General features: G+C 34.9%; 2 protein-coding genes across 2 annotated transcripts in view; one reads left to right on the top strand and one right to left on the bottom strand.

Annotated features, from left to right (window-relative positions):
- LOC133182138 (MAP3K12-binding inhibitory protein 1-like) lies at window positions 1-24,630 on the top strand. Its single transcript, XM_061316866.1, has 9 exons — window positions 1-67; window positions 237-356; window positions 671-901; window positions 16,463-16,559; window positions 17,989-18,060; window positions 18,305-18,460; window positions 23,369-23,466; window positions 23,849-23,917; window positions 24,163-24,630. Exons 1-9 carry the CDS (start codon window positions 8-10, stop codon window positions 24,241-24,243), a joined length of 984 nt encoding a protein of 327 aa, XP_061172850.1. The 5' UTR covers window positions 1-7; the 3' UTR covers window positions 24,244-24,630.
- Window positions 24,407-27,045, bottom strand: part of LOC133182139 (perlucin-like) — an 8,878-nt gene continuing 6,239 nt past the window's right edge. The window contains exons 2-4 of the mRNA XM_061316867.1: window positions 25,179-25,275; window positions 24,689-24,920; window positions 24,407-24,483 (exon numbers count right to left, since the gene is read on the bottom strand). Coding sequence (XP_061172851.1) covers window positions 24,456-24,483; window positions 24,689-24,920; window positions 25,179-25,275 — 357 coding nt within the window. The 3' untranslated portion in view covers window positions 24,407-24,455. The remainder of the gene's footprint in view (window positions 24,484-24,688; window positions 24,921-25,178; window positions 25,276-27,045) is intronic.

A 27,045-nucleotide genomic window follows, 5' to 3' on the forward strand; every position in this document is an offset into this window, starting at 1 on the left:
TCCAAAGATGGAGCTGCAAGAAGAAGATATGAATCGTTTGATGAAGTTATTTACTGAATTTTTGAAAGTATGTGTCTTAAAATTGTTCAAGACAGTTGCACTTTTCTTCTGAATTTTTTTTTTTTGGAAAAATATTATATATAAAACTATGAATGAGACGAAGAAGAACACGTGTTTTCTGTCATGTATATGTATGTATAATATGAATGCACTAAAAGAACTTTTTTTCTTCATAGGTATTGTACAATGATTTCAATTTATTAGACGTTTTACCTAGAGATTCATTGGAGCACAATGTAGATGTGTGTACAGAAGAATTTATCAACAGTTTAAAGAGACTCGTAACAGATTTAAAGGTAAATAGTAAGATTCAGAGGGTTGGTTCAGTCCTATTCGATGCCTAATAAATGAACTAAGACTTAAAGAATATTCCATATTAAGAACATTCCTACAGCTACACAAACGTTGGTCTACAGTGACAGTTTTGTCGTGAAATACAGTAAAATCATTTTGTTAATTGTATCAAGTAATCATTTGGTCAGTTGAAAAAAGTAAGACATCTTTCAATGACAAATTTTGGTGAAAAAAAATATAAAAATTTGGGGGTTTTTTTACAATACAGTACTAGTACTTGTAGGTACTGTAATATTTTGCTAAATTCATTTAAAAGGATATACAAAAGAAATTACAAGAAAATCAGGACAAACTCAACAATGATAAAAGCACAGATGATTCAGTGGAATTAGGTGACACAAATGTAGAGATGGAGATGATTGAATGTAAGGGTGATAGTTTACAACATAAGACTCAGGATACCTATCAAACCCAGTCATCTGTCCAAGCTTGTGAAAAAGACAACATTGCCAACAGTAACATACAAATTAAAGCTTCTAGCCAAGAGGTAAGGGATTATTCAGGGATATTAAGAGCATCATTACTGGATACAGTATACAGTTATGGAATGGGTACTCTGGAAATAGCAAATTTATGGTTCCCCAAGGGAGGAAACCATAAATTTGATATTGCCCGAGTACCCATTCCATAACTGTTTTATTATACCGTAACAAACAAAGGAGATTTATTAACTAGAAACTTAGACATTTTTAAAACAATATAGAGGCATTTATATAAATAATCCAAAATGCATGTGATTCCAATTTTGTTAAATATATTATGCATCAATGCGGAAAAAATTATTTTAAAAAAATAATAATTTCACTGACATTTTGAAGGATTATCGTTGTCCTCTTTTTGCTTAGAAATTCCAGTATGATTTTTATATCGCATGTCGAAAAGTTTTGACGTCATAGTTACATTGCTAATAACATTATGTCACAGACTCGAGATTCCTTGAACGCTCCGCCCACTGTTCATTTTAATTGGTTAAAATTAATAATAAATATTCATGAGGGAGTAGCTCTCATTTTTCAGGGAGTAGTCCTCAAATTGGGGAAATAGTATCTTCTTCGGGGAAATAGACAGTTTTATGTATTAATTTTATATAGAGTAGAGGTATAATAATCTTTTTTATTTCAAATGAAAAAAAAGGAAGAGCAGGGAGTTCCATCATATATGATACCATTAGATTTGTCAGAAACTATCAAAGAAATAAAGTTATTAAAAAAATGAACACATACTTTGATACCACTTATGTTAAGTTTTATTATGCAAATTTTTATGAAATTAAACTTATAAATATGCATGTAATGCAGTTTCTTAAAAAACAAATTTCCATTAGCTGTGTTTCAAATTATATCCATTCTGAGGCACCAGCATGTCAATTTCCTGTGTAGGTTTTACAATAACAACTGTACATGTTTTAGAGAAAAGCTTTTTTAAGCTCGTCTGAACCAGGGTTAGGTGGGGCCATGATGGATGATCAATGTCTTACATGGGAATACATACAAAAAATATTTTAAAAATCTTCTTCTCAAGAACAGCAAAGGCATGATTACCAGTGTTTTTTGAATAGGATTTCCCCCATAGCCAGTTTTCTCCCCTGGAATCTGTACTCTAAAGTAGGATTTCCCCCCAAGGGGAAATCTCACACCATAGCCAAATTTCCCCCTCTTTCTTTCTCAGAGTAGGATTTCACCTCTTTTATTTAAATGCTTAAATCATATCAACAATATTGTGGCAAAAAGTTTATATGAAAGTCAATCCCTGAAATGATTTTTTTAATAGAAATGGGTGAATTAAAAAAAAATGACCACCAAACTGAATTTTTTTGGCAAAATTCAACTACTTATAACATATTTTTCACTTATATCATCATATTGCAAATGCATTCTAGTTTAAAATCCTGAAGTAGCAATGGAATAGACAATCGGATTAAAAAGTTTCAGAACTTTTATTAGCAAAATTTCTTTTGAAAAAAGAAAACATCATTACACCTTGAAAGACTTTCTAAAATACATAATCACAAGAAATTATAGATTTTTATGCTTCAAAATGGTAAAAGGGGTATAAATGATTAAATCTATACCTTGAATGAGTATCTTCTCTTGTACATGTGACAAAAAATTGGCTTTTTGATTGTTATTTTACATTATTTTTTCAATTATGGTTTGAAAAGTTTTAATATGAAAAAAATATGAAGCAATAAAATTCCCCAAAGTTCACTTTTTTGTCCGTTCAAGTCAATTCTTTAAATCTAGGCCAAAAAAGAATTGTTATATACGAGTTCTCTTACAAAAAATACTAGATTTTGAAGTGACCCTATGTTACATTATTGTGTTGCACTCCTGACATCTGATATGTATTTTATTTAACATTGTTTTAAAAATTATAACACACAATAACCCATTCTTACTTTGTAAATGAATTTGTCGTTTTGATATTTTTCATCGTTTACAGCAGGTTTTTCATATTTTGAAGACCTTAAAACATGATTATTTGCAAAGTGTAATATATATAAATTGTATTTAAAATATATGTGAAATGATGAAAAATATTCCCTGAATTGACTGTAAATTTTCTGTAATTTGTTGATAGACATAGTGTTTTGAACATCAAATAGTATCAAGCATTTTTTTCAACTTATTTTTTAGTAAAGATAGTTAAAAAGCATCGGTAATTATGAACCAGTTTTGTTGCACTCCTGACTGCAGTAAAGTTTAAAATTAAAACCATAGAACACAAAAATTCATGAAGTGTTGGCAACATCAAGTGGTAATGAAATTGCGCAATACTTATAGTCCAATACTTCATAATTAAACAGATGAAAGTATTTAAAATTCACATTTTATCTGGAATTATACCCTATTTTATGCCAAAAAAACTAGCTTAAATGTATATTTAGAAGATAAAATATATTTTAAAGCATATTTTCCTTTAGAAGACAAACACAGTAACCCACCAGAAAAATTCTACTCATCATTTTTTCTTTATTTTTATTCTTATTGGATGATTTATAATTCTAACATATTTGTTGCACTCCTGACCAAAAGCATTGGTGCCTTTAAAGTAGAATTGTGAAGTGAAAATTACATAAGAACTTGTTCTGTTGTTTCAGTGAAGTTGAGGAGGAATTACTTGAATTTAATGACAATGTTTTAGTGTGTTTATTTTTAACGTTCATTAAAAAAATCACAAAAAAGATAAAAACACATCTGAATTGATAAAATTGAAAAAGGAAGGATTTTAATAATAAAACTGTCAATAATTTAGCATTAAATTATACAAAAAGATCATTATTAATTAATGAATACTTCTAAGCATGAATAGAAGTCTTTTCTTCACACAACTTGAATCTTTAAAAAAATGTGTTGCACTCCTGACCATAGAAATATGGATCTGAAGCACAGACAGATCCTGTAATTGATAAATTTATTTGGTAAAAATGTTCTTAGTGTCTTTATTTTCCAAAATAAAAATCAGAAAATCATGTAATGATAATAGTTTTTTCATGCTTGGGAGCAAAACATCAAATGTTGCACTCCTGACATTTTTGGGTATGCACATATACTTGACTCTCATTAATGCTGCTTGTGATTTATATAACATTTTTAAGTTTTAAAATGTATATCAGTTATTATTTTACACTTCCAAAATTCTTTTTTGTCTTAATTTTCTATGAGAATTTTACAATTGATGTTTTTTTGGCAACACTACATTTTTTCTGTTGCACTCCTGACATGGTATAACATTTTTTTAAACATCAGCCACGACCACAACTTGAGTAAACAAAAGTTATGACAGTCCACATTTAAAGCTCAATACTTTGGTGTCAGAAGTGGGATCTGTTTTTCCAACGACAGGTCCAGTGATACGAACCTCATAAAAGACCTTGATTATTTTAAGGTCATCCACAGAAAATGTACACTAGGGGCAGAGCTAAGAATGATGCTTCAGCTAGCAGTACAGATGATGAAAGTGTAAAAACTCTGAATGTAGAGTATGATAATGAAAACAAATGTCAAACTATGAATGAGGATGCATCAAAGTTACCGGTACATGTACACACATCTGAGGTTAATACTCTTGAAGTGATTGAAGTGCATGCTACAGATGAGAGCACTGATGAAGATGACAAAGGGAAGATAACTCCTCCTACAATACGTCAAAATAGAATGCCCACAATTAATCCATCAAACAGGAACTCCCCAATCCACAGAAATAGTCCAAGATGCAATATGACTGGAAATCCGGTCATGCATCAAATGGTGAACCAGTTACATGGTATAGATACCTGCACCGTGGATCCTCTCCTTGATGAACAGAACGTTGGTCAGAGTACTATGGGTGAGCCCTGTATTCTGCCCAGTAGAGGTCAGATTGATCTCGTGGACACTATGAAGTCTTTTATGACTACTATGACATCAACTGTAAAATCCATGCAGTCTGTTTTGGATGCAGCAGTCAAAACTATGACACATCAAACAGAGGGAGGAGGAGAAAGTTTGATAGGTCGCCCAGAGAGCTCAACTAATCACCATGGTAACCAGTCTAACAAAACAAATATGGCCCAAGTCATCAACAGAGAACAACTAAAAAGTCCTGCATACAGTGATCATGGATCAAACAGCCAGCAGATGTTTGCAACAAATACCACAGGAGTCACAACAAGGGAAATAACCCCGTCAAAGTCTTACAAAAAGAAGCATAGAAGGCATCACAGAAGCGTTGTTCAAAGAGAAACAAGTGGGTCAGAAGATGAGTCAATGGATGATCACAACTCTGATGTATCTACAGTATCTACAAACAAGTTGTTTAAACCTAAAGCTAAAGAGTCCTCTAAGCTACCAGTTTATACAGGCAAGGAAAACTGGGCAGTATGGCACACACGATTTGAAGCTGTAGCTGAACTAAGTGGATGGAATGATGAAGAAAGACTACGTCAGATTTTACCCAGAATTCAAGGACTTGCAGCAGATTTTACTTATGGTCAACTGAAGGCGACAACTCTTAAGAATTATAAACAGTTAATTAAAGAATTAAAGAGTCGCTTTGGAGAGATAGAATCTTGCAAAAGTTATAGAACAAAATTCAACTATAGGAAACAACTGAAATACGAATCTCCAGAAGAATTCGCAGCAGAACTCAAGAGATTATATGACAAAGCACATCCTACAAGAGATGCAGAGACTAGGCAGGAAGATCTAGTTTCTCATTTTCTAGCTGGTCTTACAGATAATCAAGCACGCATATATGTAGAGTTGAACAAAGATCCACAGACAATAGATGAGGCTGTTCTTCATGTCGTGCATTATAATGAAGTAATAGAATACAAGACCTCCAATCGCTATGGTGAGAACAGTCCTAACAGTGGTCATCACAGAGTAAGAAAAATACAGCTCTCAGACAGAGGAGATAATGGGGTCAATCAAGACAAAAGAGTGCACAGACCAGATACAGGAAAAGAAGAATACAAAAGAAACTATGGGAAAATAGGATCACAAACTACAGAAAGAAGAAACTACAGACAAGATTTAAAACAACGAGACTGGACAGAAAATCTATGTTTTACTTGTCACAAACCAGGTCACTTCAGTAGGGAATGCCCAAACAACACGTGGAATAAAAGCCATCATGAAAGTTCAAAAGAAGAGAAACTTAACCCAAGAGCTAGAGAATTTAAACCAAGGCAGAGGACAGAAGAGACTCAAACTGATGAAGTCAGCAGTACTTTAAATGGCAGAGGGTTGACTCTGCAGGCCTAGAGGAGACCCAGAAAACAGAAGAAAATGGTCTACTGGACAATCAACTAGATGTAACCATTAGGAGAGAGAGAACATTGTATGATGGGTTCTATGTACCAGGAAAAATTGAAAATGTTGATGTTATGTTTACTACTGACACTGGAGCATCCAGAACTTTAATATCAGATGAAACATATGGGAAGATCCCAGAAAATACAAGACCAAAATTAGTATCAGCCACACCACTGAAGAGTGCAGATGACTCAAAAATACAAGAATATGGTAAAGCGGTATTTTCAGTCGAACTTGGTGATGAGAAACTACAACAGGAGGTAGTTGTAGCGGACATTTCTGACGAGGGTTTGTTGGGAATGGATATATTGCAAAATGGCCCAGGCGGACCAGTAGATATACTACTATCACAAGGAGTGATAGACTGGCAGGGTCGAAGGATTCCAGGGTTCCGGGTAGGAATGCCTGATAAAATTTTAAAAGTAAAGGCTTGTGAAGATTACCATATTCCGAGTGAGAGTGAGGCTATAATAAGAGTAGAACCTGATGTCAAGGAGACAGATTTTGACCAGAATGTAGATTACGTACTAGAACCATCTGATTTATTTGTAACACGCTGTGGAGTTGCAGTAGCCCATGAAGTAGTGAGTGTATGTCAAAGTCCAGAAGGCCAAGGAGTAGCAGTAAGAGTGCTCAACCCATTTTCTACACCTGTTAAGATAAAGAAATGTGAAGTCATAGGCCATTTAGAAGAAGCTGAAGTGCTGACAACAGATCTGAATAATGTAGGGGCCATTTCTAGGAAAGTACAACAAACAGAACCAGTCCAACAGGACATCGAATCTTCCCACTCTCTAGAGAATAGGACTGTACCACCCCACCTTCAGACACTGTATGATAAATCTATCATAGGCAGAACTCCAGAAGAACAAAAAGTGATTAAAGATGTCCTTATCAAATTCCAGGCAGTATTTTCCATGAATGAAAATGATATAGGAAGTACCAAGCTGTATGAACACAATATAGATACAGGAGATGCCAAACCAATTAAGCAACATCCACGCCGTGTTCCTATTGCCTTGTCAGATGAAGAGAAGAAAGCAGTCCAACAAATGAAGAAACAAGGGGTGATAAGAGAATCGAATTCACCTTGGTCATCACCTATTGTTCTTGTTCGGAAGAAGAATGGCAAAATAAGGCCATGCATAGATTATCGAAAAGTAAATGAAGTAACAAAAATTGATGCATTTCCGCTCCCACGGATACAAGATTGTTTGGACGCTGTAAGTGGAGTAAAGCTTTTCTCTACATTTGACTTAACTTCAGGATACTTTCAGATACCAGTTAGGGAGGAAGATATACCCAAGACTGCATTCGTGACAAAGTATGGCTTATATGAATTTACGTCCATGCCATTTGGCCTTTGCAACTCAGCAGCAACATTCCAAAGAGTCATGGAGATAGCTCTAAGTGGACTGCAGTGGTTGACCTGCCTGATATACATTGATGATATTATAGTATTTGGGAGAAATTTCGAGGAACATATGAAAAGAGTAGAAGATGTACTTGACAGGATAAGAGCAGCAGGTCTGAAACTAAAACCAGAAAAATGTGAATTGCTACAGGAAGAAGTTTGTTTTCTTGGTCATGTAATCAATGAAAAGGGAGTACGACCAAATCCAGACAACATCAGTAAAATACTTACATGCCCAGTACCTAAAAATGTTACAGAGGTCCGACAGTTCTTAGGCATGGGAAGTTACTATAGACGGTTCATTCAAGGTTTCTCAAATATTGTAAGACCACTGGTAAATCTGACCAAGAAAAATGTTCAGTTTATTTGGGACGGTAAATGTCAGACAGCCTTTCAATCCTTAAAGGAAGCACTTGTTAGTTCTGAAGTAATGGCCTATCCCACGGATCAAGGAACATACATCCTGGATACTGATGCCAGCGAATGTGCAATTGGAGCAGTCTTAAGCCAAGAACAAGAAGGAAGGGAGAGAGTAATAGCTTATGGAAGCAGAACACTGAACAAAGCTGAATCAAACTACTGTGTGACAGACAAGGAACTTCTAGCAATCCGCTATTTTGTAGAATATTACCGTCAGTATTTATTGGGCAGAAAATTTAAAATCAGGACAGATCATCAAGCGTTAGTATGGCTGTTTAAACTACGTGAACCAAAAGGAAGGGTAGCCAGATGGATCGAGATTTTGTCACAATTTGATTTTGTTGTTGAATACCGACCAGGAACCAAGCATCAAAATGCTGATGCTATGTCTCGCATCTGTAATCCAAGAGAATGTAACTGTTGTAATGCAGATATGCTTGAATCACTGAAGTGTGGACCCTGTGAAAAATGTAAAAGAAAGTCCCAAACAATGATAGGACCAAATCTAAGTGTGTCGATGGAACAGGAAATCAAATCTAGTCTAGGAGATAAGTCTGACATACCACAAAAGGTCAACAGAATAAACACCAGATCAACAGCTCTATGTCAACCACTTACCAGTTTTGGACTATATGGAATACAAGAATTAGCTCAACTTCAAAATGAGGATAATACTTTGAAAGAGGTTGTGAGATGGGTAAAGAAGAATCAACGTCCCGATTATAAAACCATTGTAACTGAAAGTCCAGCGCTACGTCATTACTGGCATTTATGGTCATCCCTGTTCATACGAGATGGAATTTTGTACAAAGAGTACCATACTAAAGATGGACTCTCAAAACATGCTCAGTTCATGGCTCCCGACAGCATGAAATCTGAAGTTTTACGGTTGACACATAATAGTCTACTTGGAGGACATTTAGGCCAAAAGAAAACAAAAAGGAAACTACAACAGAGGTTTTACTGGTTTGAAATGAGGGAGGATGTAAACATATGGATCTGTAAGTGTGATGTATGCTCCCGAATGAAGTATGGTTACCGAAAACCTCGAGCTGTTTTAGGAGATATGCATGTTGGAGCACCGCTCGACAGAATATCTATTGACTTAGTAGGACCATTACCAGAAACTCCTAGAGGAAATCAGTATATTCTTGTCCTAACTGACCATTTCAGTAAATGGGCTGAGGCTTATCCAGTCCCAGATCAAACAGCCTTGACCTGTGCAGATGTAATATGCAGAGAGTTTATCACAAAATTTGGATGTCCTTTATCTATTCACACAGACCAGGGGAGATGTTTTGAAGCAGAATTATTCCAGGAAGTCTGCAAGTTATTAGAAATACAAAAGACACGAACCAGTCCTAGGAACCCTAAATGCAACGGACTTGTAGAAAGATTTAACAAAACGTTGATCCAAATGATTAAATCCTTTATTAGAGGGGATGGTACAGAATGGGACCTCAATCTGCAATACCTGACTGCAGCCTACAGAGCTAGCACACAAGAGAGCACAAAGATGACACCGAATTTGATCATGTTAGGGAGGGAAGTAAGATTACCAGTCGATTTAATATATGGCAGAACAAACGATGTACAAGAGCTGTTGAATGTAGGGGAATACGTTGAAAAGTTGAGAGCCACACTTACAAAAGCACACCAACTTGCAAGAAAACATCTAGATAAAGCTCACAACAGGCAAAAGGACCAATATAATCAACAGAGTAAGGACCAACATTTCAAACCTGGGGATTCTGTCATGATTCCGAATGAAACTAGAAAACCAGGAGAAAGCAAGAAGCTCCAACCCTTATACTTGGGTCCAGTTGTAGTTAAAGAAAAGATCAACGATTTGTTATACAGGATACAGATGGATCAAAAGGGAAACCAGAAATGTCTGAATGTAGACAAACTGAAGAAATATGAGGGAGATAATCACCCGCCATGGAAGGAAGATATATAAAAAAAAAAAAAAAAAAACCTGCATACTACAAGATTACCCACTTAAACATTTGTTTACTATACGACGTATTAAGTAGATTGTCTTCTACTATCGTGTATCTGAATGTATGCCATGTTTTGTAAAATATAACCTTGGCTGATTGCTTCCCTTTATTACCTGGTGTATGATCTGTTAATATCCTGGGATGCCCTTTTAAAACTTAAAATAAATATGTTAGGAAAGTTTATATAGTATATTTGAATAGTACATGAATGTTCATTATATTCATGAGCTTCATCTTTCTTGTTAGCTTACAACTATGGAGATGGAGAAAATAGACAAAAGGGGATTTGCATATGAATGTCTAAAGTGCTTAACATACAGAGGGGAGAAGAGATACGTGGAGGCGCACATTTATAAAACGCATCTTAAACCAGAGGAAGTGCCATTTTATTGCACTTTGTGCCAATACATGTCTAGGACAGAGAGGGACCTGACCAGACACCTGAAGGGGTACAAACCCCATAAAACTGCTATCCTAGAATTGACAAAGAATGGAAAAGCCACTCCAGCACCTGAGGAGATGTTGGTTAAGAACCCTAACCCCCGCCCAATAGATGGAACCCTGATGCAAAGGTTGTCAGAAACAGAAAGCAAGAAGGTGTGGAGTCAAAGGGTCCAGGTGACATCCATTCCATCCAACATTATAAACAAGGATAAACCTGCTACTATTACTAATGGAGAACCTGCGGAAACATGCAAGAACAACCAAACTAAGCCAGAACCTGCTAAAGAGACACCATGTTGGACAGATGACTTACCCTTACTTAATGATCAGGAAGAATATGACCTGTTAAAGGATATTTTAGCAGAAGATTCCACGGAATTTGATGTCCCTGAACCTGAGGAAAGCATTATCCACAAGGAAACCTCTGATACTCCTATTCTACAAAACATTCTCACAGCCATGACAGACCTACAGAAATTACTATCACAACAGAATCAGCTCCTCACCTCACTTAATACTGGCATAAGGAAAAACACCATGATATCGGATGAACTTGTCGGATGTTTCAGAAGCATGGAGAGGAGAGAAAGGGATAGAAGAATAGCAGTGTCAGGGTACAGAAGAAGGTGGTTTGAAAGACCTAGCAGAGCATCGCCAAGGAACCCAAGAGTTAAGTCCCTTGTAGTAAAGAAAAATTAAATATCATAAGGTGTATACAAGAGTGTAAAAATGAGTTAGTAATGATTATAGTCTTATTTTAAGTGCACACTCTTGTCTTCATATATTTCAAGAATCATTTTTTTTGTTACTAAGATGGTTGAAATTATTGTACATTACACCTATACATGAAGAATTTTGAGTGAGTTGGATGGTGTTGTATTTGTAAATTACAAATATTTTTACTTGGCAAGACCTAGTGCTTATTTAAAGGTTTACAACACTTTAATTCATTGAACCTTACTGTTATTTGAATTAGCATATTGTCCCAATTTAAGAAAAATATGTTGTTTGATGTTGATATGTTATTAATGTTTATAATGTTGCATAAATATTTTGTGTTAATATGTATAGTTTCATGAGGACATTGAAACTTAAAAAGGGGAGTAAAATGTGGAGCCATGTGTCTCTGATAGGCATACATTATGTTATGGCATTGTCATGTTGATATAAATAATAATACTTGTAGTGATCATTTATGCAAACGGTTGATCGTTTTCTGTGATCAGCTGATTTAGTAATATTTTGTGTTGTTATACGACCCCTAAATTAACATGTGCTCGATGTTTGTAAATAACGTGGTATATATGAATGTTCATGACTTGATGCATTGTTGTTTATAACATATTTACATTGCATAAACTTCTTTTATCACAGTGTTACAGGGATATTGTTAAACGCTACTGATATGTCATGTAAATAACAGAGTTTTCATGTTCTATTTACCTTCGTCACATGTGAACTGCCATTTTACCGGAACTGATTGAGTTGTAATTTATGCATTTGACCTTAGGTCACTGTCTATTTTCGTCTGGCGGTCTTTTTGAATGTATATTGCCATTTCTTCCGGGTTGTGACATTTATTTGAGTGACGAAGATTCTTTGTAGTAAAATGTTTACAGTTATGTTACTTTATGTATAATTAAAGTTGTATTAATTATTTTATATGGAAGCACCGATAGTGTCTCCGGTGGTTTCCAACCTTGCGCGTGTGTTACCCCGGTGGATTGAGAAGTCTATATAAACAGCCGGTAGACTTTCTCCGGCACTTTTTCCAGCTTTACTTTTGGCATATACACGTTACCAAAATCACGGAAGTAAGTGTAAGGAAATAGAAGGTTATTCCTTCTGCCTTTGGATAAACGGTAATCTAATTAACGGGTTAATCCCTTAATTAATCACCTAATTAGTGCAAATTAACGAATTTCGCAGTTTTTATAGAAAAAGGACTAGGAATTAGCGTATTTAATTAATGGGTTAATCCCTTAATTAATTACCATCTGAATTTTAATAGGAATAGAACTAGGAACAACTTTATTTTCATAAAAGTCAACTAATATTATTATCTAAGATTATTTAGAGATTATTTCTCTGAATTCTGGACTTCGTTGATCATTATTGAGATCTCTTGATTATTTTAAGAGACTTAATATAATTCTTCAGGCATAAGAGTTTAATTTCACATAAATATATATATATATATCAAGGGTTATTCCCAGGATATATACTTCGGATAAAGTGATCCCCCCATTTCTATAATTTGGAATTATAAAATAGAGCCAAGGTTGTATTGATGTTGTAGTGTACGTATAACAAAGTGAATCTTTGTGTGTTGTATTGACATATGGTGTGTATTTATGTCATTGAGATGGTTGTATATGAACAATAAACCTGTAAACTGAAAAGTCTGTTTATTTAAGCTGGAAAGTCAGTCTGGTTATTCTGGACTTAAAACAAATCCTGACAAGAGTAAATAAAGAAAACATCCTGACATCCTATTTTTAGTAAATTATCGTAATAAGCTCTACCTCTGGAGAGCGTCACAATACTTTGAATATTATCAGGAAAGTCTTTATTTTCAACATGAAGCATTATTTTTTATTTTACAGATCTCCAAAAAATATTGAAATTTCAAAATGTCACAAAAAGGTGTTGCACTCCTGACAATTTTAGCATCATTTTTGGGCATAACTTTTTTGTTAATTGAGATATCAACAAGATATTTGGCAGGTATTTAGACACTATCTAAAGACAAATGCTGAGACATAGAAATCTATTTTCATTGCATGTATTTTTAGTGTGGGTTGATAAATATGCGTTTGGTCATTTTTTTTGAATTCACCCAAATGTGAGTGTTTTTGACTCAAGAATTGTCAGATTTAGTAGAAATCTTAAAATATATACAGTAGTTCAAATTCATTTGTGGTAAATTTTAAAATTAGTCACTCAAAGAATCTTAAGACTCGATGTCTCAACACCCTCTAGGCATAGCGGTATGTGTTTGCTCACAAGCTTAAAATTATATCAGGGCACTTTTTAATTAGTGATTTGATAATATTTTTTTTGCATTTCAAAAGCCCAGTATTTCAGCATAAGTATGTCCCTTTGACCATAGCAATGTATTAATATTGGATTTGAGAACAGAGGGCAAATACTCTCTTAAAGTTTTGCAAAATTATTAGAAAATTTTAGTTCTGAATCCGTGGAAATATTTAAATACCAGAATTTTGAAGAGACACGCATCAATATCATGAACATGTAGTCTGAAACATGACTGGAGAAAAAAATCCATTTAAAATAAAATTTCTGTTTGCTTCTATGTATACAGTTAAATGTCAAACCGATTACATTGTACTAATTTTTTTTTTCGGAAACCAGGTTGACCAGATGAAAAGAATAAGATTTTAATGCTTGAAAAAAAGTTGGCCGGTTACTGAGAAAAATGAGATTTAAAATTTTCATTTTTCCAACTTCATATTTTTCTATAGAGCTGGTTGCCATTTTGAAGAAGGGACACTTATAACAATATGTTGCGTCTTACCCCCTCATAAATAAGGACAGCCATGATATTTTATTGGGGGGGGGGGAATTGCACTCTATAACTATTTCACAGAGTAGGATTTTCCCCCCGGAAAATTTTATCTTGTGTGGGATTTCCGTAGGGAAAATCCTATTCTAGAGTCATTTTTCTGTCGGGGAAATCCTAGTCTAGAGCTTATTTCCAGGGGGAAATCCTACTCTAGAGCCAGTTTTCGGGGGGGGGGGGGGGGGGGAATTTTACAGGGGAAAGCCTACTCTAAAAGACCTGTAGTCATATTAACATGGAACTTTCTCAGATAGTGTAAATACAAGTTTGTTCAAATCATGACCCCCACCAAATAGGGTGGGGCCGTGGTGGGTGATCAGAGTTTTACATCGGAAGATATCTTTAAAAATCTTCATCTAAAAAACATCAAAACCATGATTAGTCATAATTATATTGAATCATCCTCATTTAATGTAGATTCAGTTTTGTTCAAATCAAGGCCTCTTGGGGTAGAGAGGGCAATGATATGGAATTAAATTTTTACATTGGAATATAAAGGGGGAAAAAATCTGCAGATGAAGAATAGGAGGACCAGTGGCTCAGGTGAGAGTTGTGGCCCATGGTCTCTTGTATAAAAAGTTCAAAATCTTGTCAGTTGTGTTATAAGATTTTTCTTTGAAATCCTCTAACAAATAAAAGTTCAGTGAGTTTTAATAAGGGTATCAGAGAGGATAAAACTGTTCTTTGTTTTTAGCTTATTCATCATTCAAAAGTCAGTTGCTTTTCACATTAAAGTGCTTCTGAATCATCATAAAGATGTGATATGGATTGAATGAAAATCAAATTACAAATTTTAAATCTTTTATTAATTTTTCATAAGGTCTCATATTTCTTAGTTTCATTGTGTCTTGTACAAAGTGCAGAAGCACTAAGGGATTACTCTACCCTGTGTTAGTCCCTCTGTGTAGCAATTTTTATACATGTACTTAAACAAGCATTCTGAGAGTATTGCATTAGCAATACTAGTCCCCTACCGGCAAGTGTAATCTGGTTCCGTTCCCGTTAAGAATTGAAAATGCCATAATTCCGTCAAAAATTAATGAAGCGGGACGAAATGCAAACTTGATCTATAACTAATCAAGGTAAAGTCACATACCAAAAATCAGCTCAATATCTACAAGCGTTGAGAAGAAAATTGTGGAAAACCCGTAAAAATTGAAAAGGTCGTAATTCCGTCAAAAATCAATGAAGCGGAACGAAATGCAAACTTGATCTGTAACTCATCAAGATACACTCACATACCAAAAATCAGCTCAATATCTGCAAGCGTTTAGGAAAAAAGTGCGGAAAACCAAGTGGGACAGACTGACAGACAGACAGAGGGACAGACAGACAGACAGACAGACAGACAGACGGACGGACAGACTCAGAGGAAACCTATAGTCCCCTCTGGTTTCACCGGTAGGGGACTAATAATTAATAATTTAAACTCGTACACTGATATTGTGCAGTGTTTTCCCTAAGAACCAGCTACCTGCCAAATAGACCACTTCAACTGATATAGATGCCACTTAGAAATCAAAATTTACAACATAACTGCTCTCAGGTCCACAGAGATTTTATTAGTCCCCTACCGGTGAAACCGGAGGGGACTACAGGTTTCCTCTGAGTCTGTCCGTCCGTCTGTCCCTCCGTCCCTCTGTCTGTCTGTCAGTCTGTCCCACTTGGTTTTCCGCACTTTTCTTCTAAACGCTTGCAGATATTGAGATGATTTTTGGTATGTGAGTGTATCTTGATGAGTTACAGATCAAGTTTGCATTTCGTTCTGCTTCAATGATTTTTGACGGAATTACCTTTTCAATTTTTCAGGGTTTTCCGCAATTTTTTTCTAAACGCATGCAGATATTGACCTGATTTTTGGTATGTGTCTTTACCTTGATGAGTTATAGATCAAGTTTGCATTTCATTTCGCTTCATTGATTTTTGACGGGATTATGGCACTTTCAATTCTTAACGGGAACCAGATTACACTTGCCGGTAGGGGACTAGTATTGCTAATGCAATACTCTCAGAATGCTTGTTCATAAACCTCAACCCCTACCCTTTTACAATTGTCCTCAAACCCTTTACTTTGAAATAAAGGGAAAACACTGATTTTGTCTTTTATTAATTTTCACAATGTTTTTATAATGTATGCATTTTGTACTGAATGTGGTGTTCTTGTATTTTAATCCCTGTTCTTTTGATTGAATTAGGATTTTTTTCAAAAATTTTCATTGGTATAAGAATTTGTGGATTTCTAAGTTCCATTGTGTTGCTGTAAAAGCACTTGGGGATTACTTTACCTACAGTGTCACTACCCCATGTGAATTAATTATTATACTTGTACTAAATAATGACAATTTCAAACCCTTGTTCAGAGTATGATTTCTCATTCTATTTGTAGATAGAAAGGAGAATTGCTGCTTTCATTGAACAAAAGAGACAGGAGGTGGATGAACTAAATATAAGAGAATTCTGCTCAACGGTCTCACCAGTGTCAGGTAGGGAGCACCTGTCCCTTGGTAGTTGTGATATGAAAGTTAAAAAGAGATTTTAATGAATTTTTCATTGTTATATCAGGTATGGAGCACCTGTCCCTTGGTAGTTGTGAAATGAAAGTTAAAAAGAGATTTTAATGAATTTTTCATTGTTATATCAGGTATGGAGCACCTGTCCCTTGGTAGGAGTGATATGAAAGTTAAAAAGAGATTTTAATGAATTTTTCATTGTTATATCAGGTATGGAGCACCTGTCCCTTGGTAGGAGTGGTATGAAAGTTAAAAGAGATTTTAATGAATTTTTCATTGTTATATCAGGTATGGAGCACCTGTCCCTTGGTAGGAGTGGTATGAAAGTTAAAAGAGATTTTAATGAATTTTTCATTGTTATATCAGGTATGGAGCACCTGTCCCTTGGTAGGAGTGATATGAAAGTTAAAAGAGATTTTAATGAATTGTTCATTGTTATATCAGGTATGGAGCACCTGTCCCTTGGTAGGAGTGATATGAAAGTTAAAAAGAGATTTTAATGAATTTTTCATTGTTATATCAGGTATGGAGCACCTGTCCCTTGGTAGGAGTGGTATGAAAGTTAAAAGAGATTTTAATGAATTGTTCATTGTTATATCAGGTATGGAGCACCTGTCCCTTGGTAGGAGTGATATGAAAGTTAAAAGAGATTTTAATGAATTGTTCATTGTTATATCAGGTATGGAGCACCTGTCCCTTGGTAGGAGTGATATGAAAGTTAAAAGAGATTTTAATGAATTGTTCATTGTTATGTGTATGGTACAAGTGCCAGCTGCCCTCTGTCTATTTCATCAGTATGAAATAACTGTCACCTATTTCAAGACAAGGGACCCATTTTACATAGAAAGACAACTAAAACCTTAAAACAGTAATGCAATTATTTTACTCTGTAAAATCATACCCTGAACGGCTTTATGGTAGATATGATCACATGCCAACCCGTATTTACATCAGGATAAAAGTAAAAAATGATACCTTATTATTTACATTTACATTTGAGACTGATTTACAATGTATACTATGTATGAAAGTTTTAAACCCATAAAATGATTTAATTTTTTCAAACCTCAGTGGTATAAATTGAATGAAGTTGAACTTGCCTACCACTTATGATGTCACTGTGAAATTATGTCAATCATTTATGACTGAACAATGAATTTCAGGACACGTGATGAACCTGTTTTTACACAGAATTAAATACGCCTTGCTTAGATAGTGTTATATAAGGGAAAACATTTGCAAATATAAATATTATACATGTATACTGTTTACAGATTTCAGAAAATGTGAGAAAATAATGAACTCATTACAAACATGTTTGCACATTGTGTGAAAGAATTTTTACTTAGTATATTGCATGTATAGTATTTGAAGAATTGTAACTATGTTTCCTTTATTTCAGAAACTGACAGTAGCTGTGCCCGTGTTGATTCAGTGTTTGATACCAGAATTGGTGGAAAAAGTCATATCAAAGGTGTTAAATTTTACTTTGATTAGCTTCTCTCAAAATATCACGATGTAATGTAGTAAGCAAGCTGGGGCATGATTTTACTTATTTATGCCAGGAAGAAACTTAAATACTTTAAGATAATACTTTGTAAAAATTGATAATCTAACAACATTATTGTACACTAATAATGCTATTACCTTTGTTTCTGAAATCATGTTGTCATTGCTGCAAGAAAATTAAAGCTGCTGTATTCATTGTTTATTTTTAGTGACACGAGTGGTAAATCTTCAAGGACCACAAACCCAGGTCAGTCAGCCTAACCATCTTACTGTGGTAAAGAAGGAACCCGTGGAGGATCCAAGTTTTTCTGCTGGGATAGAGGAGCGTCTTCAAAATATAGAGACCCACCTCAAGCTTGATAAAAGTGGGTTATTAATGTCATCATCACCAAAATAGATTTCTCTTTAAGTCATATGTACAGTGTATCTATGGCAATAACACCTGTAATTTTTTATCAATATACAGTAAAACACGCTTATAACAAAGTGCCAGGGATGGATGATTTTGCTTCGTTATAAGTGTAATTCATTATATCCGTTAAGTTTACAATATATTTTAAAGTCATGGGGAATGAAAATCACTTCACTGCAAGCGTCAATTCATTATAAGCATATTCGCTATAAGCGTGTTTTACTGTATTGAAGATTCACATATATACATGTATATATTCATGTTATTACACTGTGCTAGAACTGTCACCTGAAATTTTTATGACTATGTCAATTGACAAAACTTTGAAGAATTTTGTATCATTGTGTAAAAATTCATAAATAAAATAATCAAACAGCAATAAAATCAAACAGACAACCAATGAGGAGGGAAAATTTCAGTTGTCAATTATTAAATAAATTGCAAAATTGTCTTAGAAATTAGTGTGTACATGTTAAGCATTAGCTGAGGAGAACAAGGAGCCTAACTGTCGGCTAAAATAATTTATTTTCATACAGACTGAAGTGTTGCATTTTTAGGTCACCTGAGTCACTCAGGTGACCTATTGCTATCTGTTTTTGTCCTGCGTCGTCCGTCGTGCGTTCTTCTCTAAAACCGCTCAACCAATTTCAACCAAATTTGGTATATAGCATCTATGAGTGAAGGGGAACATAAATTGTGAATTTCATGATCCCTGCCCCCCTGGGGCCTGAGGGGTGGGGCTAAAACCACCAAAATTAATGCAATCTTTAAAAATCTTCTTCTTTACTCCTGGACATCAAGCAGTCAAACTGTTGGCATCATTGTAATAAGCATGGAGCCCTCTACCAAAATTGTGAAATTCATGGCCCCAGGGTCAGGGGTTCTGGCCCCAGGGTGGGGCTATATAGATCATATAGTGAAAGTGCATTATTTCTTTGAAAATCTTCTTCTCTGCTCCTGGGTATTAAATAAAGTTACTAAGTACATAGTTATGAAGAGCAAGAGTGCCTCTTCCAAAATTGTGAAATTCATGGCCCCAGGGTCAAGGGTTCTGGTGTTAGGGCGGGGCTCTATAGATAATATAGTGAAAATGCATTATTTCTTTGAAAATCTTCTTCTCTGCTCCTGGGTATTAAATAAAGGAACTAAGTACATAGTTATGATGAGCAAAAGTGCCTTTTTAAAAATTGTGAATTTCATGGCCCCAGGTTCAGAGGTTCTGGTGTTAGGGTGGGGCTCTATAGATTATATAGTGAAAATGCATTAATTCTTTGAAAATCTTCTTCTCTGCTTCTGGATATTAAATAAAGTAACTAAGTACATAGTTATGATGAGCAAGAGTACCTCTTCCAAAATTGTGAATTTCATGGCCCCAGGGTCAGGGGTTCTGGTGTTAGGGCGGGGCTCTATCGACTATATGGTGAAAATGCATTAATTCTTTGAAAATCTTCTCCTCTGCTCCTGGGCATTAAGGTGGTAAACTAAGTACATAGTTGAGATGAGGAGGTGGGCCTCTTCCAGAATTGTGAAAGCCATGGCCCCTGGGACAGGGGTTCTGGTGTTAGGGCAGGGCTCTATTGATTATATACTGTATAGGGGGAAAATAACTCGCGGTGTTAGTATTCGCTATATTCACGGTGTTAATAAATCCGTGAATTCAAGAAACAGTGAATAAGTTTTCAATGACCTCATGTTTTATTTGGAAATTTGAGAAAAGACTACGATAGGTATATATACCTGCAGTACATGGGCATTTCAGTAATTAGGAGTAGTACCTGTCATTCAATTATCTTAATTATCACGCTTTACTTTAATTTTAATAGCCAACGCTACATGTTTCATCAATCAAAACACGTGGGTCATGGGTTTTGATTACTCGTGCGTAACTGATGTTACCACGTGTATTTGTTACCTGCATTATTACTGCGTATTAGTTTTTATCGACATTTTGGTTTTAAGAAATCATTCAAATAACTATCGAACTTGCTGAAGATGTGAAAGGATATTATTTCGTAGACCTACATTAATTAACATATTTATTACCGTCCAGTGGTTTTTATCGCCGCGATGATTATCCCTTCGGGAAGAAGATCTTGGGGTGTACATGCACTCATCGTAATAGCATATAGGAAAGTCATTCGACGTTTTTAATAACTGTACTTTTTTTTAATTAATCGTCAATTAATTATTAAATCTAACTATTTTATGTAAACCTACCCTGTTGTTCGTGAAGTGAATACATAACTCTGATTAATGTCGTTCTAGCTATGCTATGGATTTAATATAGACAAGGGAGGTAACTTTTACTATATAACATTTCCGCGAATTCAACAAACCGCGATCGTGTCCGAGGAGAGAAAAACGTGAAAATTACAACCCGTGAAATTAATCCCCTATACAGTAGTGAAAATGCATTGATTCTTTGAAAATCTTCTTCTCTGCTCCTGGGTATTATTTAAACAAACTAAGTACATGGTTATGATGCATAAGGATGCCTTTTCAAAAATTGTGAATTTCTTGGCCCCAGGGTCAGGGGTTCTGATGTTAGGGCGGGGCTCTATTGATTATATAGTGAAAATGCATTGATTCTTTGAGAATCTTCTTCTCTGCTACTGGAGATTATTTAAACAAACTATGTGCATGGTTATGATGCATAAGGATGCCTTTTCAAAAATTGTGAATTTCATGGCCCCAGGGTCAGGGGTTCTGGTGTTAGGGCGGGACTCTATAGATTATATAGTGAAAATGCATTGATTCTTTGAAAATCTTCTTCTCTGCTACTGGAGATTATATAAACAAACTAAGTGCATGATTATGATAGACAAGGATGCCTCTTCCAAAATTTTTAAATATATGGCCTCAGTTTTTGGAGTTCTTGACGAGGGGGGGGGGCTCTATTGATTATATATAGTGAAAAAGCATTAATTCTATTAATCATTAATTAATCCTGTCTGCTCCTTAGTGTTGAGCTGATAAATAAATTGCTTAGCTATGATGAAAATGGGAGCTTCGAACAGAATTTTTAAATCTTGTGGTCCTAGGGTCAGTGGTTCTGGCATACCGAGGGGGGGGGGGGGGGGGGGGGCTTTTGATAATATAGTGGAAAAGTGTTAATTCTTTGAAGTCCATAGTTATGATGATGAGGATAACTCTTCCAAATTTGTAAATTTCTTGACCCTTGGTCTTGGGTTCTGGTGTTAGGGTAAGGCTTTGTTGAATCTGTAGTGAAAATGCATTGTACCTGTGAAATTCCTTTCTGCTTCTGGGCATATTGGAAGCAAACTGAGTAAAAGTTTAAATGATATGAGTAAGCGTATTTCTACCAGATTTTTAAACATCTGGACCATTGGTCTAAGCATTCTGGTCCTGGGCAGGGCTCTATTTGTATTCTACTGAGAGAAGTTATTCCTCTTTTCCATTCACCTTTGATAATTAATCACTGTAAATAATGTATTTGAAAGGTTAATAGAATAAGATAATTATGCAAGAATGTTTATCGTATAATTAAAAAAGTACTTTCTTAGTTTTAATAAACAGGTAGACCTGTAAGTAATAGATAAATAAAAATGAGACAAAAACAACTTATCTTATTAAAAGTTCTTCAAAGACCATAAGAGAGGTCAATGCTAGAGGTCTTAATATGGGTTTAAAAATAGTACAGAAGCACTAATAGTTTGTTAATAGTCTGCATAGTGTTAAGTGGGGGACAGATTAGAACTTAATTTATGAGTTGATACTGAATACTAGACTAATTATTTTGTTGATCCTGATCTTCCTACTTCTCTTGCTTTAGGGCAACAAAGCTTCAACTATCAGTGTATTTAACTTTTAAATTGTTGTATTATACTCAGGTGACCGTTAAGGCCCTTGGGCCTCTTGTCATTGGTTTAAAAGTGACATGTGACTGGCAGCTATATTTTTGTTTCCAACAATATGGCCAACACCTAACCATCTCAATATTTTGATCATCAGTTCTTGTATATAATTATGTCTCTCACGTTGTCCTTAAGAAAATATATCACTTATTAGGTCAATTGCATCTTTTCGGGCCTTTCTGACAATCTCTGAAAAATACCTTGAATATATTTACTTCCCCGGATGTTAAAATTTTGTATAAGATGGTGTTGCTTCCTATTTATAAAATTACTTGATAGACAGAGTTGAAAGTCCCTTCTGTGGTGTATTTTAGGTAATATCTTTACATTCAATGAAGTTTAGCTCCATAATCTACAGATAAGAGGTCTCCTTACATTTATTTTAAAGTTTATGAAAAGGGGGGTTGTCATTGTCACCTGTGTAACACATTCAAGGTTGTTTTTCACCTTGACGGAAAGGCTTGAGAAGTTGCGATTGCTATTAGGTAATGTTACAGACTGTCTACAGAAAAATATCAGGTTGATCAATCTCTCAGATAGTTTGATTTCATCACATCATCTATGAGATTGATCAACCTTATATATTTCTGCAGACAGTTAGTTTCAAACCTAATATAATAATATTCCTGCTGCAAATGTGACTTAATTCCTCACTTTTTCTCTGATGAAAAATGTTTTTGAAAAATTTTGACATTGAAAAATTATATTGTATAAATGTGTCAGTTGGGTTCATCTATTTCATTTTCAGTTTAAATCACTCTAACTGCATAAAATTACCATGGAATTAGAACTCTTAATATGCAGTATATAGACTACAGAGCGTCCTTAAAACTCTGTAGTAAATAGATTCTTGCAAAAAGTTTTGATATTGTTTCAACACATTTTAAATTGATGATACATATATGTAAATTTGGAATCCATGAACTGAATCTTATTTATTAAACATGAAATATTACATAATAATACTACTACATATTTTGACACAGGAGAACAAAGAACAGATCTATTCACCAGGGTTAAGAAAATGGAAGAGCGAATATTATACTTGGAAAGTCTGTCACCAGAATACTTCAGTAGTGGAATAGTGAGTAACATCCCTTAGATTAATGACACATATGATTAAATTTATGAACATGAGTTTTATATTCATGATATACAATTTTATGATAAAGGATCCTATAAAAAATCAAGTGTCGCAGAAAGTTTTTGGAGATTTGTTTTTCATAAACATATATACACATACATGTATGTTATTGATAATTTGTGTTGGTGAGCTGTCAAGTTATGCAGAAAACTAGGAGACGTTTTTCAAGCATTTTTGATTTGTGTGGTAAAAATCATTCCAATAATATTGATTTGCAGAAAACAAATGGTATACATGCACTAGTACTGTAAAACTGCAGTATTATATACTATACATGTATGATGGATAAGAATTCATTGCCTTTTGGGGTTTTTTTTGACAGCCTTTACCCATGTCTTCCAAAAGAAGAAGAGCATCAGCTAGACAACCTGTGAATTTTCAGGATGTGAATGTAAGATACTTCATAGTACAGATACCATGTTAAGTTCTTGCTGATATCATATTAGATTCAATTCAGCAAGATAAGTTTCCATATTCATACATGTACAAGTTATCCTTTAACATAAAAGCCAGTGAACCAGCAAATGCTACAAAATATTTTTTCTCTCATTCTTTATTAATAATTAGAGTCATGTTCATTTCAATTTACATGTTTAATTTTATGAATCCTGAAAATTTGTATTTGTTTTCAAATAGAATATGACAGTATCAGATATTGATGATCGAATTCATATGCTGAGAGAATCTTTGAGGAGGAAGGCCATGAACAGAGTTTAACAATTCAGATCTCTACACTATCAAATAGGGACATTTCTGTACTACATGTATTCTTTGCCCAAACTTCGGTGTGCAGTATGCAGCTTGCATCATTATCATTGTCAAAGCATGAAAAAGAGTTAGGGTATGGATTTTCATTGAGGAAAAAAAAAACAAATACATGTAAAAGGAAATCTGTTACTTTATTTTAGGAAATTTCTACTTGGATGGACTTATCCAATAATACTTTCTGTGTTGGCACTGTAAGATAAATGTGTATAATGATAAATTATGACAAGTAGGCATAGAAGATAGAATGTCAGCGATTGTGCTTTGCAAGTCTCATACAAAATATTAATGACATAAAAATAAAATGTACCTGTGTATTAAAAATATTGATAAAATGAATGGTAGTTTGTCACTTTTTTTTTTTTACATGTATTTATTCCTCTCTCCACATGGGTACCTTGTTTCACACAGGAAGTTATTCTGAACTTCGCAGCTCTCATCGTTCCAGTTGTAGTTCTCGTGGTGTAGGAGGTCCATACAGTCCTCTCCATTGTTTCTAGCAGAGTTTGGCTCCCCCGGATACCACTTCTGGTAATCCTCTTTCATGATGTTTTTACCTGTAGTGGTCCACAACCACTCTCCCTCTACTAGGGCATCTGTCCCATCAATCCAACAGCCATCTGGCAAACCTAAAGATGGAACCAATCCACTAGATTGTTGGGAACAAAAATGATCATAAGATATCCTTTGCACCAAAGAAATCTTTGATTAAGAGCATACAAGCTTTTAAACATATGAAGATTTTTCCTTAAGAAAGTCTCCAGGTAAAAACGAACTATTAGTTGTAAAATTCTTTCAGTCGATTTAATAGTGCATACGAATATAAGTATAGCTTTTCAAGTAACAAAGTAAAATTACAGTAAATGCAAAAGCACATCAAATTTTACCACGGTGGTACTCCCGGCGTAAAAGTCCCTCAATGAAATTCTGTTCTCTCTCTGATTCAATAACGGCTAAATGTGACTTGAACACTTGGCAGTACATCTAGAATTACAATATACTGACTAATTATATAGGAATTTCTGTATGTTTCCTTAGGAAATCGTTCTTCAAATCTTAGTAGCTTGCTGATTTGAAATTGAAAATTTCATCGCTTCATCTCACTGCAACAAAAATGAGATAAGCTTATATAATACACCCAACACCAGTTTCGGATTAAACAGGTCGATTCCCAGGTAATTTCTAATCCACAACAGACATACACAGATCTCTGAGGGGTTGTAAAATGTTAAGGAGAGTGATGTTTATGGTGAAAATTGTCTTTGGGGAAAAGTGACTTGTCATACCCTCCATGTCAATAAAATTTATTAATTGCTTCAAATGTCTTATCTATGGAGTGCCAAATAAATACATGTATAAATTTAATAACTGAAGAGACCTTAAATTATTTGAAGATATCATAAATTTATTTGATGTGAGCAACTATTGAATTAAAGATCTCTTCAAATAATTAATGCTGACTTACTGCACACATTTATTCCATTGTTGACATCATTAAGTAATTTGATGAATTAATGTGAATTACAATTGATTTTTTTTTTTTAGGTCACCTGAGTCACTCAGGTGACCTATTGCTATCCGTTTTTGTCCGTCGGCGTGCGTCGTGCGATGTGCATTAACATTTGAACATTTTTAGCTTCTTCTCTGAAACCGCTCAACCAATTTCAACCAAATTTGGCATATAGCATCTATGGATGAAGGGGAACAAAAATTGTGAATTTCATGATCCCTGCCCCCCTGGGGCCTGAGGGATGGGGCTAAAACCACCAAAATTAATGCAATCTTTAAAAATCTTCTTCTTTATACTCCTGGACATCAAGCAGTCAAACTGTTGGCATGATTGTAATAAGCATTGACCCCTCTACCAAAATTGTGAAATTCATGGCCCCAGGGTCAGGGGTTCTGGTGCTAGGGAGGGGTTATATAGATTATATAGTGAAAATGCATTATTTCTTTGAAAATCTTCTTCTCTGCTCCTGGGTATTAAATACAGTAACTAAGTACATAGTTAGGATGAGCAAGAGTGCCTCTTTCAAAATTTTGAATTTCATGGCCCCAGGGGCAGGGGTTCTGGTATAAGGGCGGGGCTCTATAGATTATATAGTGAAAATGCATTACTTCTTTGAAAATCTTCTTCTCTGCTCCTGGGTATTAACTACAGTAACTAAGTACATAGTTATGATGAGCAAGACTGCCTCTTCCAAAATTGTGAATTTCATGGCCCCAGGGGCAGGGGTTCTGGTGTTAGGGCTGGGCTCTATTGATTATATAGTGAAAATGCATTAATTCTTTGAAAATCTTCTTCTCTGCTCGTGGGTATTAAATAAAGTAACTAAATACATAGTTAGGATGAGCAAGAGTGCCTCTTTCAAAATTATGAATTTCATGGCCCCAGGGGCAGGGGTTCTGGTGTTAGGGCAGGGCTCTATTGATTATATAGTGAAAATGCCTTAATTCTTTGAAAATCTACTTCTCTGCTCCTGGGTATTATTGAAACAAATTAAATACATAGTTTTGATAAGCAAGGATGCCTCTTCCAGAATTGTGAAATTCATGGCCCCGGGGACAGGAGTTCTGGTGCTAGGGCGGGGCTATATAGATCCTGTAGTGAAGGTGAATTATTTCTTTGAAAATCTTCTTCTCTGCCCCTGGGTATTGTTTAAACAAACTAAGTACATTGTTATGATAGGCAAGGATGCCTCTTCCAAAATTGTGAATTTTATGACCCCAGATTTATGGGTTCGGGGGGGGGGG

This window comes from Saccostrea echinata, unplaced genomic scaffold (assembly GCF_033153115.1).
Source record: "Saccostrea echinata isolate AGI-Se365-2 ecotype Australia unplaced genomic scaffold, CSIRO_AGI_Sech_v1 ptg000009l, whole genome shotgun sequence".
In the NCBI taxonomy this organism is placed as follows: domain Eukaryota; kingdom Metazoa; phylum Mollusca; class Bivalvia; order Ostreida; family Ostreidae; genus Saccostrea; species Saccostrea echinata.